Consider the following 14,624-nt stretch of genomic DNA (forward strand, 5'->3'; position numbering starts at 1 on the left):
GAAGACATAGTAATGAGAATATTCACACTCTGTCTTATACTGAGAATTGTCTAAGGTCTTTCTCCATCATATAGCATTGGGACCAAATAATAACATGGGTCACAGGATATGAGTGGTGCAAACACCATCTGTTTTTTAGTAAAGCAGGGGACAGGAGTGTTTGAATGATTGCACAAACTGGAAACTGTAAAAGCAGACTCTTGAGCCACTCATTGCTTTTATCTCATACATTTCACAAAATTTAGAACTCAACTGGGTGATGTGATGACAGTGTGAAAGCATGTGAAGACTCCGGTGTGTACTTAACCAACATCTGCCAAGATTCTGAACAAATTTTAACAAGACTGCGTGATGAAGATACAAGGAGTTATAATCCCAACATGGCTGCCATTTTTCACAAAAGGGTCATACATGGTTTCTATCTTTACATAATAAATACAGTCCGCTGTTGTGAGTACTAATCAGATATTCTTAACGGGCCCATCCTGCTCTGTGTAGACGAAGACCTGTGCTATGTCATCATGTTCGTAGGTCCTCTTCAGATACAAGTCGATTAGTCTCATGCCAGATATGCTCTGAAAAGAGAAGGATAATATGACAAAAACACTCAATTTTAGTCATAATTGTGCATATTCTTGGTGAACTATTATACCACTGCGCATTACATCTCTTTATGCAACAGTTTTTCAAACCATATTTTTGTGTACAAAGTATCTCTTTCCTACTTTTCTCAAACTTGATTATTCAGTTCATATACATTTACATGTACATGTAGTTCCTATTTTTAACACTGACTCACGGATGGCATCTCAAAATGCTTTGTATCTAGTAGAAAATGCTGTATATAAATTGCAACTATTATAATAATCCTCATCAGTTCAGTCTGTACTGTATTGTTTTTTTTTCCAAACACACTTATTCCGTTAATGCATTAATGATAACCCCTTATCTCATGTGTCATACATACGAACATGATACTGTCAAACCTGCTTTATTGATCACTTGTCTACAAAGACCACATTTTTTGTTTCCCTTGAAAATGGTTTCTCAATGAAACGTGCACTAAAGGAACCTGTCTACAAAGACCAATTTTTGTGTTTTCCTTGGGTGGTCGCTATAGACAGGTTTGACTGCATGTACAAACATGGTTTTAGAAAGTTTATGAACCTACCTGTAATCCTGGGATGGTTGGAATGAGTTGCAGTTTGATGTCCATACTGGTGTTTGGTCCCAGCTTACCGAGCTGTTTACCAGAGATACCTAGCCAGACCACACCTGTGGTGTTGTTCAGAATGAGCTTTAGATCCATTGTCCTCTCACTGAAACATAGCCACAACATTTCAATTTCAATATATCAATTTCATAAAATACAAAGATATATTGTATAATAAAAATTATGCCTGGGAAATTGCATTAAACAGCCAGTGGCTTGCAATTAAACACAACAATTCTCCTTACAATCATAGTAATGAAAAAAGAAAATACAGGATACATACAAAGCACAAAATCATCTTGACTATACACAATGTATGTGTATATGTTTTTGCAAACTCACTTTTGTATCAAAAGTAGTTGATAAAAAGTATCAAAAGAAGTTGATAAAAAGTAATAGCTCTAAAGTTTGCTTCTCTTTTATTACTTTTACATAAGGTAGAAAATAATGGGGGGGGGGGGAGAAAAATCTATACAAGAGCAAAAAGATATGACATGTAGATGTCAATAGTCCTCTTTTGGTACCCTTACTCTGTAAAAGTACATTACCTACCAAGTTTACAACCATGATGTATCACAACTAAAATTTCAGGAAGCAAGTTTTCAGTTGTTCGTTTTGTTCATGTAGGGTTCATTACTATGGAGGTCCATAATTCTGAAAATGTGTTTTATTTTCTGAATTAAAAACCCCAATTCAATGTCAGGATTATGAACCTGCCTTCATAGTACATACAAATCTTTCTGAATTACGAGCCTTCAGATCGCATGAGAAAATTGAGAATCCTATTTCATTTTTCAGAATTGTGAGCCTCAAAATAAAAAACATTTTTAGTAAAAACCTTTAAACTTTTGGAATAATTAACCTTTCAATAAATGAACCTCCAGCTGTTTGGAAAAAGGGATGTAACCATGAATCTTACCAGCAACTTGTGACTCTACAGGTGAGCTGGAATGGTTTTTCTAGAGGTACGCTATCTGGTATCTGAGCAATGCTCAGCTTCAGGTCTCCATAACCGGGTGCCTGTAAAACAACAGACATCATCTCAGGAATCATAATTTGAAACATTCACCAAGAACATTAAACATTGAATTTGTGAAACATTGTAGAGCAAGCGCCACGAGCGCCCACCAGAAGTGGACAATCATGGCACTATACAAGAAGCCCTCATCATCATCCGAATACCCATGTACCCCTAATATGGCATTCTTTCATGTTGGCCACTGAGTTGGCATACAGAAGGAATTAAAACATCAATAAGACATGGTACAGTTCACTTGGGCTATGTCATTTTTCACTGTTTGTATGATATGATAGCAAATTAGGTGCAAAAGATGTTGGAACTAGGCAACTAAAAATGCCCTGCAACTACTTCTGCAATACTTCACACCATTAAGTCTACATTTGTAGAGCAATACAAAATAATGGATATATATGTACAACTGTACATCGATCATAACATGTATCTAAATGAAATTAACTGGAAGAAACATTGTTTTCACCTATTGAAAACAAAAAAAATCTTCCTTTTGCATAATCACTATTGATTTACAACAAGAACCTGCACCACAAAACAAAATGCTTTTCTAGATCATTCTGGAATATAATATCATTATAATATATTTGATTTGAGAGAAATGATTGATTGTACAATGTATTTTTAAAGCAATTAAAGCACAATGAAAGAACAAATTCAAATCACTTGAAGTAACTGAAAGTATGAACTGACTTGAAATACTGATAGAAGTGTCAAATGGGTTATCCACATACCATTCTCTGTAGTTGACTGGTCTGAAGACGTCCCTTCTCACCCAACGTGGTCTTCCAGACGATGTCCAGCTTACCGATGCTGGACACACCCTTGATGAGGGATGGGCGGTCAGCTCCGGCCTGAGTCTTGGCCTTGAGACAGTAGAGATACTGCCTGGTGTCCATGGGATTCAAGTAGGTAAAGTCACCAAAGATTAGCTTCCTGCAGAGAGAAAATGAAAGAATTTACAGTTAAAGAGAAGGTTGAGTTCTGGAAAGAGGTGAAAATAATTTGTGAGCATTATCATTGTATAATGCAAGTGTGGAAGAAATCAGATAAAAAAATCTTCCCTGAAAGATGGCTCTTCAAATGCCTTAGTATTCTAAATATGGCATGTACCATCATGAAAATCGGGACAGATTTTTATGCCACATGTTCGTGTAGTCCTATATACATCTTTCTGTGTAGTGCTTGTAACTTTACCAAGACTGGGCCAAATTTCTTATCATTTTGATGATTCCATCAGAACCTTGCAATACACATAAATACTTATATGCTAGATGATCAACCTTTTCTGATTGATTCCACGATTCTTTCACAATGCAATCGCATGACCAGGAGTCAACTTTATCTTTAACTACAAACAGTCAGCTTCAGTCTCCATTTCTTGGACAGAAGATGTGTGGTCTGGTTATGATTTGATAGAAGAAGGTAAATCCTAAGGTGAATTCACATAAGGATAACAAAACGTTTATAATGAAGATGAAGTCAATGCCGAAATCAAACGTTCACCAAATCGACAAGGTCTAACTATTGACAGGGAGTTGGATAGCTCAGTGGTCTTCAAACCACTTTAAAAATAATCAACTGTGCCAGGATAGACCAAGAGGGTTCAAAATGAATTCATTCAGTATCTTCTTTCTCAGTTTTTTCCCCATTTTCCTTCTCCTCATCTTTCTTTTATTTTCAAAGCTTTATTTCAATCAATATCAGGTGCATCTGGTCGGGTGTGGGGAGGTAGGTCTGCGGATCACAGTTATTTGGTTAACTTTTTCCATACCTGGGCAGCTCGACCGGATGCACCTGCTATTGCAATATTTATATATGCTTTCTATTGATTTTATCTCAATTCATGTTTGCTATATTGATGTATTTATGTGACTTGATTTGCCAAATAAAATAATAATAACAAATAATTTTTACAAATAAAATATCTTTCACTTACTTTGAAGTAGCCTCTGTCTGAGTTGAATTGAGTTCTTCTACCATGTAATCTGCTGTTGGTTCTAGGGCGACCTTCTCCATACACATAGGAGATTGAGTGATGTTCTGAATCTGTGCCTCCAGGTAGACCTCATCCGACTGAGAAAAAAAGAGACAAAGATAAACGGATGACTACCAGCGATTAAAGTCTAGTTGCAATGTGAATAGGACTAAATACCTTCCTTGCGTTGATAGCAAAACATTGTTTTTGATAACCATCCGATAAAATGACTTCCCGCTATAAACTGAAACTCTGATAGCATACATTTACAAAAATCTTCATGAAATGTTAAATGAAGGTTAAACTGGTCCTCAATTGAAATTAATGGCTTCTTGTTGATTGTTTTGTTTTGTTTTTGACTATTTCTTAGTTAAAAGCTACAAACTTTGGCAGGTGGCACATTCTATTGCCTTTTGATAGTTCAGGAATAGATCAAGAATAGATTAAAGATATTAATTTGAACATCCAATACATCAATATTCTAACATAGACCTGAAAAAAGGGACTATTAAAAATACTTAAAGTTTTAAATTAGTATAGCACCAGATTTACTGGGTGATTATCGATCACGTATGTAAAACCCATTTACCAGCCATGTATTTCAAATGAAGGCCAGAAGTAGTAAAGATAGGAATACAGTCTTATAAAATAAACCATGCGATACAATTCTTAAACATTCAATAACACATATATTACATTTTATGGCAGGCATTCACAATGTGCACTAATTCATGCACAGATGGTAGTATATATTCATGTGCATATTTCATACAAAATCATATCTTAAAAACATGTGCTTTGATGAAAGCCTGTTCACATTTAATTATCGTTATGTTTGCCCTATCAACATCATTGTAGTTACTAGCAATGAGCATGATAATTAATTGCATAGTGATTTGTTGTATGCATGCATTCATTGCAGTTTCATATACCGGTACTTGTTATGGAATGTGATCTCTTCTTTATTGAAATAAGTTGCTGATAGCAATTCCGTTCAGAGAATTAATCAAATAAAAATAAAATGGAGGGCTTTGTCCAATTGAAAAGGGGTGGTTAACCTTTACCGGGAGATTTTCTTATTAGATAAATGATCTTTGCCCCCCCCCCCCTTCTCCTTTTTTTTTCTTTTTTCTTTAGAGCACTACATGCAGTGATGAATGTAACTATTCCTGTTCTTATTGTAACAATTAGGACTCATTTGTATCATTTCATTATAGTTTGAATCTGAATATTAATAATTTAACATTACACTACTTTTGGTTGCAATGAACAACAGCTATATTTCATACTTTTTTTCCAACAGCACTTCGCTTGATTTCATGCACAAGGAATTGCAATGAGTTTAAAATGCAATGAAAAATAAATGTGCATGTGGAGAAGATATATTGATCAAAATAATTTGACATTCATGGAATTTGTTTTTAAAAATGAACAATAATAAATGGAACAGGCAAAATGAGGATGACAAAGTACATAACAAATTCATTACAATGTTGACATTAATTTATAAAGAAATAAACAGTGATAAATGTAGGAGCGCTTTTTCATTTTATTATAAGACATCTAGATTCAGTCATGGATAATTAATAAAATAGGAAGAAAAAAATAATTTTAAAAAATGGAAACAAAAACTTGGATGTACATGTAGCAGGATGTTAATTGAAATATTCATGCTGCCAGGCAAATGATGTGCATTGATTTCCAATATCAAAGATGGAGCAAAAGAAGTGGGAAAATTGTCAAAATATTAATTTTCCCCAGTTTTCTGGATAATCTAGGCGTCCTCCAGGGTCATGATCTAAATTTGGTCTGAAAATTTACATTAAGAAATAGTTGTTTTTTTAAAGGTTAAAACATTTTATTTTTTTAAATCATCTAAGTTATTCTTGACCAAGTCGTAACAAGACTACCGTAGTCTAATTAAATGACTTATTCATATCACCAGATTAAAGAGTTTCTTTAGAGGTATTTCAAATTGTTACCTAAATGATTTTTTTTTTAAAGAAACTATTTCACTTAAAAACTGAGATGGGGATATTTAAGAAGTATTAGAAGATATAAGATGACAATTGAAACAATTTATTGGCTGCACTGAGAAAGAAGGCTTGGCTTGAAAACAATTTTTTTTTCAAAATTTCACTTAAGTGCCTGTGAGAATTCTTCTGTGGGTAAATTACAATGTGATGTTATTATCATCAAAATATAATAAAAATGCTTACATCAAGGGAAAGTAATAAATAAGTAAAACAAATGTTTTGCATTAACTTTAACAATCTTATTAATTGCACTTGAGTCAGTCAGCATAAGATGATTTTTCTTTGGTAGCTGATATATTGCAAATATTATATAATGCCGATATCACATTGTATTATATATTTTGCACAACCATATAATAGTAAATGAGGCATTGCTGTATGATGGCTTAATTCATTATTCTGAATAAATAATAGACATCAATTTCATTCACAGGAAAAACAATATCACAATTCGTCTATAACAAAAAATAATAATCTAAGTAAGATAAAATATGGGGGAACAGCCATGACAAATGCTTGCAGCATAATAGCAAATCATATTGTGACAAAGAACAAATGATTTGTAACCAAAAAGTTTCAAGACTTACAACATGATCCTGATTTTGAGGCAAATTTGGTTGGATATGAAAGAGAGTTTGGTTCATGCAAACAAGAGAAAAGGGGGAAAATAATGATGTAAATTAAATAAAAACAAACACCTAAGTATTCATGACTGACATGGTAACCTAAACCTAGAGCAAATTCTTAAAATTCTATTGATGAATTTACATTAAGTATGTCTTTAAAAACAAAGCACCTGAGTAAGATAACACATGAAACCAACATGTTAGGCAGAGAGCCTGCTATTTAACTATACGCCACATTTCTGATTTATCAATTAACAGTATTGTATAATGTTCTATATTTGAATTTATCATTAACATAAATTTGCATAGCATTTCAAATTGAATAGAATCTCTAAAGATAAAAAATCTGAGAATGAGATAAACTAAGGTTCAGATAGTTTTATGTTCGCACACTTGTAATCTACTGTATGATAAACAGATACGAACATCACTAGAATGACACTACATTTATCTCTGTCAGCATCGTACTCTAGAAGAAAAAAAAAAGAAGCAGTTTGTATACTAAACTTTGCAATTTAAAACTGAATAACTACCGGTAGTTTATTCTTCTCCTTGCACGAGTTGAATCTCAGGAAAACAAAAAATAACAATAAGTTTACTAATGCAAACCTTTCAGAAATGCTAAATTAAAGAAAGAACAGAAAATACATGTAGCTATGACAACAAGACAACAGGCTAACAAAGATACTGGATCAATCAAACTTGCATGCCCAATTATTAAATTAATATAGTTTTAACTAGTACCACATCACTCTTTGCTCTGTTGTCACAACTGCAGGGATTAACTTTGCACACCGAGCTGCAATTCATACAAATCTAACAACGAAACAAATTAAATATAAATTATGCCACACTTTAACACTAATAGAAGCAGTCATACAGAAGTCAACTAGAACATAACTTGTGCAAAGAGGTCGAGGGAGTACATTCTACAATGTGACTTATATGAATATGTTAATCTCAAAATTTAAAACTACAAACGCAAAAGCAGAAAGGAACTTTTTAACCAAAAAAAATCAAATTCTTATTTTCTTTCCTTTATTTTACAATGCAGGGCTAACTATTATAAATAGCTCCTATTCCATTTAATAGCCTGAATTATTGTTGTTCCCTCTACATATACAAGCACTCTACATGTAGTTCTCTTGTACTCAAATGAAATGAAATATTAGCTGTACTTTTAATAATTATGATGATCACAGCATACACACATCTATTACTGGTCCACAAGCAAAGTTTTACAATACATACATGTAGCTGACTATCCACTATATTACGTGATGAAGTTGCTAAGATAACACATTTAAATTGTAACAAATAATGTAGACATGTTTAATACTTATGTAACTATTAAAGCATGCAGACATGTGTAACTATAGTAGAAACATCTGTTTTTCTAAATAAGTTTTCTTTCTTTGAATATGGCTAGTTTAATCTTGCTTACATCACTTTATAATTTACTCCTTAACTTAGTCAGTTATATGATACTGATTAAGCCTAAGTAAATGAAGGACTCTTTCTATGCCAATGTTGTTGCGTTGGTAATTTTCTAAATATTTTCATATAAAACCTTTGAGATACCAATCAGACTATCTGAACACACTAACATCTTTATACTGACTTGTGATTACCTGATATCCTCCCGTGGCTCTCATTCTGAGAGAGTACTGTTCATACAACCATGAGAAATGTTATGCGAGAACATGATTAAATATTTCAAGGAATGGTGAAGTTATGAAAGGACAAGGAGATAGAAACAAGAAGAGATGAAAAGGAGATCTTGCATGGAGAGAGAAGGAGAGAGAAGGAGAGAGAAGGAGAGAGAAGGAGAGAGAAGGAGAGAGAGGAGGGAAGAAATGCAGAGAGGAGTATTAAGGCAAGGAGAGAGAGAGATTGTGAGAGAGGGAAATAAACAAGGAAAGATGAAGATAAATCTTGACTGGGGTGAAGGAGAAAGAGAGAATGATATAATGCATGTAGACTGTAGAGCATAGTAGAAGGAAGAGGGGCTGTAGAGTTCACTTGGTTATCGTATTATGAGAACGATATCTACACTCATCTCAACATGTTGATAAGGAATGATATAAATAAAGTAAAAACCTGTCTATAAAGGCCACCCAAGGGAGACAAGAAAAGCGGGCTCTATAGGCAGGTGGTCTTTATTTACAGGTTACTTTAGTACATGTTTCAATGAGAAACCATTTTCAAGGTAAACAAAAAATGTGGTCTTTGTAGACAGGTGGTTGCTAAAGCAGGTTTGACTGTATGTTATAATGGCAGTGATTAAAGGGGAGCTGACTTTAACTCTGCGGAGTTTACTCGCAATCATACACACATAGATTCTATCAGATAATTCTTTGTGATGTTAAAGGCTTGTTCTGATACGACACCATTATTTGAACGAGGAAGCAAAGCGTAACTCATAAGCTTCATATTTCTGTATCTAATAATACAGAGCTCAGTGGATACAAGAAAGTCCTTTCTTACGAGCAGTTGCCATTCAATTTACAAATACAAAAACAGCAGCAATTTTTCTTTACTGGCGACGGTTTACCTTGCCATATCTGAACAAGCCTTGTCTGTGAATAAAAACAAATCCAAATGGTTTTACAGTTTTCCATAGGACCAACCGGCACAATTCATGAACCCATTTAGAATTTAAAGAAGAAAGACAATCTCTTATTGGTCCAAACACACACTTTTCAGGTGATTGCATTCTACTGAACTGAAAAGGCTAAATTTTGATATGTTTTTCCATTTTTTCATCTCATCTTACCTCTGCATTGTAAAACTTTGTCTTCACATCAAGAGGCTTCAAAACCTTGATAAAATATAGAATTCACAAACCACGAATGAGAATCAATTACGACAGCAACTTTGCTTGACAAAGAAGCAAATTGAAAAGTCATATACAAATATTGTGTAGAATCATATTTAATATGATGGCAACAAAATCCATCATATATTTTTCATATCTGAATATCTTAAAGGTACAGTGAATACCAGAGTTATATTAATGAATTAATTTTTAAAGAAGTCCTTGGATATATTCATTTTTGTAAGATGATCACTATCAATCATTTCAATAAATTCCTTATTTGAGGCAATAATTTTAAATCATCAATTGAACTTTTTTTTAAATACCAATTTGCAAACATGTTAAAGATAATAAATAATTTCTCCCATTCTCCCTTTCAAATTGTATAATTTTGTGTCAGGGTAGAATTTCTAGATTAACAATGAGAAAGTGATATGGTATAAAATATTAACAAACAATTACCTGGAATTTGTAGAATTTCCTAAAACTCAGTGTCTCGCCAGATGGAGAGGTGTAACTGACAGCACACACCAATCTACGACAAAAATGACAAATAAAAAGTAGAGAATCCATCATCATCAGAGAATGTGGTTGAAGAAATAAGTCACTTATTGCTTGATATTCCCATCACTTATGATTGATACTTCTTTAGAGCACAAGAATCATATACAGCATCTCTGATCCAAAATGTCTTTATAGTTATCGTTGTCGGTGAGATGAAACAAGGCTTTAAGGAAGCGCAAAGAGGTAACTTACATGTGAGTGCCTAATTCTTTGACCTCATGATGAATGACCTGATCAATGCATGCCCCTGGGGCAAGGTTAGGGGAGGGTGGGGTCGACCCTCCAGACAGGGTCAATCTCTGAGAGCTAGTCTGTAAATCAGTCTTCACATGGATATCCTGGTCGTATGATGATGAGACAAGGAAAGAAAGACATTTAAAGAGATATGAAGAATATACACAATACCATATAAAAAACATCTTGTTGAAATTTTCAATCAGACAGTCCAAATATTGATTGGCTCGTAGTCTTAATGAAGTTAATATTAATCCTAAAAAGACATCGCCCCACCCCCCCCCCCCCCCTTCCCCCTCTCCTCCAGACATATTTCAATTACTTTGCAATACATGAATACTTCACAGAGCAGTTTCGCCTTTTTTCTTCTTTTCTTTCAAAATCTTGCCCATTATTTGATGTACCGGTAGTTCAAGAAAATCTGGAGTACCTTTGTAGATATAAAGTCATAACATAAAAGAAGTCATGAAGACAGCATAGTGCAAATCATGTTATTGATTTAATATGAGATAATTGCTTGTAATATTTATGACAATCATATTCATACCTAAGCTTTATTTCCAATCTTCTCATTTAATGTGATGCTACTGGAAATAATAGTGTTAAGAAATAAACATTCTTTTAGATAATTACCTGGCTGTTTTGTAGGCTGTCATTATGCACACTCACAAAGCAGGAGAATGTTTCACCTAAATATATGCTCCTGCAAATAAGTTGAGAAAACATTTTTTGTTAAAAATCTATAAAATAAGCTGGATGTTAGGAGAGAGACGACAACAAAAATGATTGAAAAACCTCATGGTTAAATGTGATGAGTAGCCGTTATACTTACAATGTACATGTATGATACTCATCAAATATAAAATGGTGATGAGAGCAATGAAACAATTTATACATTTTCAACAAACAGGAAATGTATCCCATCCATGACCCCGCATTAGTAGAGATGCTGAGACTTTGAACTTAACTAGATGTACAAAAGATGTGAATACCGAGAAAAAGTTACAACTCATATCAAACTGTTATTATTGCACATGGGGGGTGTTTCACAAAGATCCTAAGTTGAACTTATCTCTAAGTTGGACTTAGAAATTATGGAAAGGCGTTAGCATCTTTGAAAATGTTTTGTAAAAGTTATTTTAAAAGGCATAAAATGTTGATTCAAATCATTCATATTTTCTATTATCAAGGAGATTTCATGTTCTTGATAGGGAGTTTATAAAAAGTCTAAAATACCTGAATTTTTGCTTTTTAATACATTTTATTTTAAGGCTACAAATGGCTCTCCATAATGTTGAAGTCCAACTTAGAGATAAGTTCAACTTAGTATCTTTGTGAAACATCCCCTTGGTCACATTGTTTTGAAACCCCTTACCCAAAGTTCTGTGGAAGAGTAAGAATTTCTCCCATGGTGAAACCAGGGAGACCAGACACAGCTCCACGACTGGAATAAAAGTCTGCTGGCTTACACTCAGATGAGACTGGAAAAGATAAGATAAGAAGTACACTTGTAACAGTAAGCGATATTGTAACTTGGGATTCTTTTTCTTACACTTCAACAAGCTCTGCTTCAAGTTAGTTCATCTTTTCTTGTGCTTCTTCTATTATATTTGTCGTTTCATTGCATAATTTTTGTGATATAATTATTCTGGTATAATGTTTTGGATGAGAAATAAAATAATTTTAATCATTGAATCATAAAGTTGGCTTATAATGTACAATTACTGGTAGGCCTATTATATCAAAGAAAACATACTAGATTGATTTTGAAGATGTCAAAAAGTGCACTTGTACTTTGTAGGTTTTTCAAATTCTACTTGACAGGATAAAATGTCTAGTGTGGTAAGGGAGCTCAAGATATGCATTACCTAGCAAGAAAAAGAAGGGAAAAATAGAAAAGGGGCTTGAAACATATTTAACAGGGCTACATTCATATGGGTGTCTGGAAAGAATAGAAATGTACATTACTTGATAACAGGCCATAAATATCAAATTTAAATTTTCAAAAGTTTCAAATTATACAAATAACTTTACAAATATAGCACAAGTTGTAATAAGAATAAGACGGATTAATATACAGTTTCAGTAAAATCAAAAAATCTGCACAGGTACAAAATACAAATAAAATATACACAAGAAATTATTCTCCTTTCATTTGTTTTCTTTTCCCTCCTCCTCCACCTGGTTCTGCATTTCTTTAAATCATGATCAGCAAAGCAAGAAATGAACAAAGACAAAAAAATTGTAAAAAATCAATAAATATAATAAACATAAATAAATAAAAATATAAACACAAAAATTTAAAAATTTAAAAAAATTACTCACCATTTCCAGGTAGATCTCTGCTCTCACATAGAATAGGAATGTTTGAGACAAATGAAGGCTTTGTTAGCCTCATTACTGTATGATCAAAGAAGAAGATGAATAAGAAGAGAAAAAGTCAGTGGAATTGCTGATGGCCACATTTGTATGGTGAACCATGTAACTTTGTACATGATGTAAATAAAAAAAAAATTACTAGACCAACTCATACTCCAACTTAAACCCTCATCAGAAACATGGAAAAATACAGTTGGAGCAGCTTTATCTTTGAATATCCATGTTTAACTTCAATTTTCGTAACATAAGTTTCTGCTTCTTAATTGTGACAGATATTTACATCTTTTAATATTGCTTTCTTACTATCATCATCATGTAATCATAATCAGCACCAACTGATATCATCGTTAATTGACATCTTATGCATAGGATGTACACTTATAGACCCCCCCCCCCCCCACCAAGATCTTCAATTCTTCCGATTCTATCCCGTCCTCCTCCCCTTCCTCTTCCTCGCTAGACCGAATTTTCCGTCTCTTTCGTTCGTTAGCCTCTTATTGGGGTAGGGTCGGCCGGCTCTCTCTTTAGAGACGGAAACCGTCTATACACATTCCCTTGATAACGCCACGGCCATTTCAGGTCGTAGCGTTTTGCCCCCAAAATCCCCCAAAATGTCATTTTACCTCGTGCATTTTATATTGTAAATTAGGCCTAGGCTATAATAAATCAGTTCCACTTACCAACTTGACTGAAATAGTCAGTTTAATAGTCCCTTTTTAGGAATTTATGGGTCAAAATCGAAATCCATGTTGAAAAAGATTTTCAAAATGGATTTCGATTTTGACCCATAATTTCCTAAAAAGGGACTATTAAACTGATTATTTCAGTCAAGTTGGTAAGTGGAACTGATTTATTATAGCCTAGGCCTAATTTACATGTGGATATGCACGAGGTAAAATGACATTTTGGGGGATTTTGGGGGCAAAACGCTACGACCTGAAATGGCCGTGGCGTTATCAAGGGAATGTGTATAGACGGTTTCCGTCTCTAAAGAGAGAGCCGGCCGACCCTACCCCAATAAGAGGCTAACGAACGAAAGAGACGGAAAATTCGGTCTACTTCCTCGCATGCTCTTTCTTGTTTTATCTTTCTGGGAGTGGGATAGCTTGTAAGAGCTACTTAAAGAAATTAGCATCTTCTTCTTCTTCTCCTCATGTTTTCTCTTCATGTTTTCTCTTCTTTTATTTCTTCTTTTTCTGCTTCTCTCATCCTCCTTTCTCCTTCTTTCTCCTCCTCCTCCTTCTTCTTCAGTTCAAGTTCAAGTTCATGTTCTTGTTGTTCTTCATCTTCCTTTCCTTTCTTTTGTCACCCTGATCCTCCCCCTTCTTCTAATTATATTCTATTCTCCCCTCTATCCTATCCTCTTCCTTGAATGAAAATCTATGGCTGAAATGAATGAATTCGAATTCATATCACTTGTCATAATTCAAATAATCAAATTGGATGAAAAGAATAGATGAACAGACTACAAACACAGAAATCAATATGTGGGGCCTCAGTCACGACACTGCAACTGACACGCCTACTTATTTTTCACTAAAAATACGTAACGAGATAATGTCCTTAAAATCTATATTATAAGCACGTTCAAAAGTTATCACTTGCTCAAATTATAATCAAATCCAGGAAGAAAGATACAAACTGAGATTTTATACCTTTTATTGACAGCAGCTGCTCTTTTTCTCTCACGACATCCATTTTGCTTTTATCTCTAGCGCCATCTGCGGTGTAATTACAAACAGT

At 33.8% G+C, this 14,624-nt stretch overlaps 1 protein-coding gene across 3 annotated transcripts; it reads right to left on the reverse strand.

Annotated features, from left to right (window-relative positions):
• Positions 1–259: 259 nt before the first annotated feature.
• Positions 260–14,603, reverse strand: LOC592445 (trafficking protein particle complex subunit 13). 3 transcript variants are annotated; one of them, XM_030996122.1, is made up of 14 exons: positions 14,537–14,603; positions 12,828–12,902; positions 11,878–11,983; positions 11,136–11,205; positions 10,461–10,606; positions 10,167–10,239; positions 9,663–9,707; positions 8,518–8,553; positions 6,848–6,856; positions 4,186–4,322; positions 2,981–3,182; positions 2,133–2,233; positions 1,172–1,319; positions 260–575 (listed from the first exon to the last, which is right to left on the reverse strand). In XM_030996122.1, exons 1-14 carry the CDS (start codon positions 14,577–14,579, stop codon positions 462–464), a joined length of 1,305 nt encoding a protein of 434 aa, XP_030851982.1. In that variant the 5' UTR covers positions 14,580–14,603; the 3' UTR covers positions 260–461. The 3 variants fall into 3 exon arrangements, with proteins under 3 accessions (XP_030851982.1, XP_030851983.1, XP_030851984.1); XM_030996123.1 differs by lacking the exon at positions 8,518–8,553; XM_030996124.1 differs by lacking the exons at positions 6,848–6,856; positions 8,518–8,553.
• Between the last annotated feature and the right edge of the window lie 21 nt (positions 14,604–14,624).

This window comes from Strongylocentrotus purpuratus, unplaced genomic scaffold (assembly GCF_000002235.5).
Source record: "Strongylocentrotus purpuratus isolate Spur 01 unplaced genomic scaffold, Spur_5.0 spur5_scaffold_3, whole genome shotgun sequence".
Classification (NCBI taxonomy): Eukaryota; Metazoa; Echinodermata; class Echinoidea; order Camarodonta; family Strongylocentrotidae; genus Strongylocentrotus; species Strongylocentrotus purpuratus.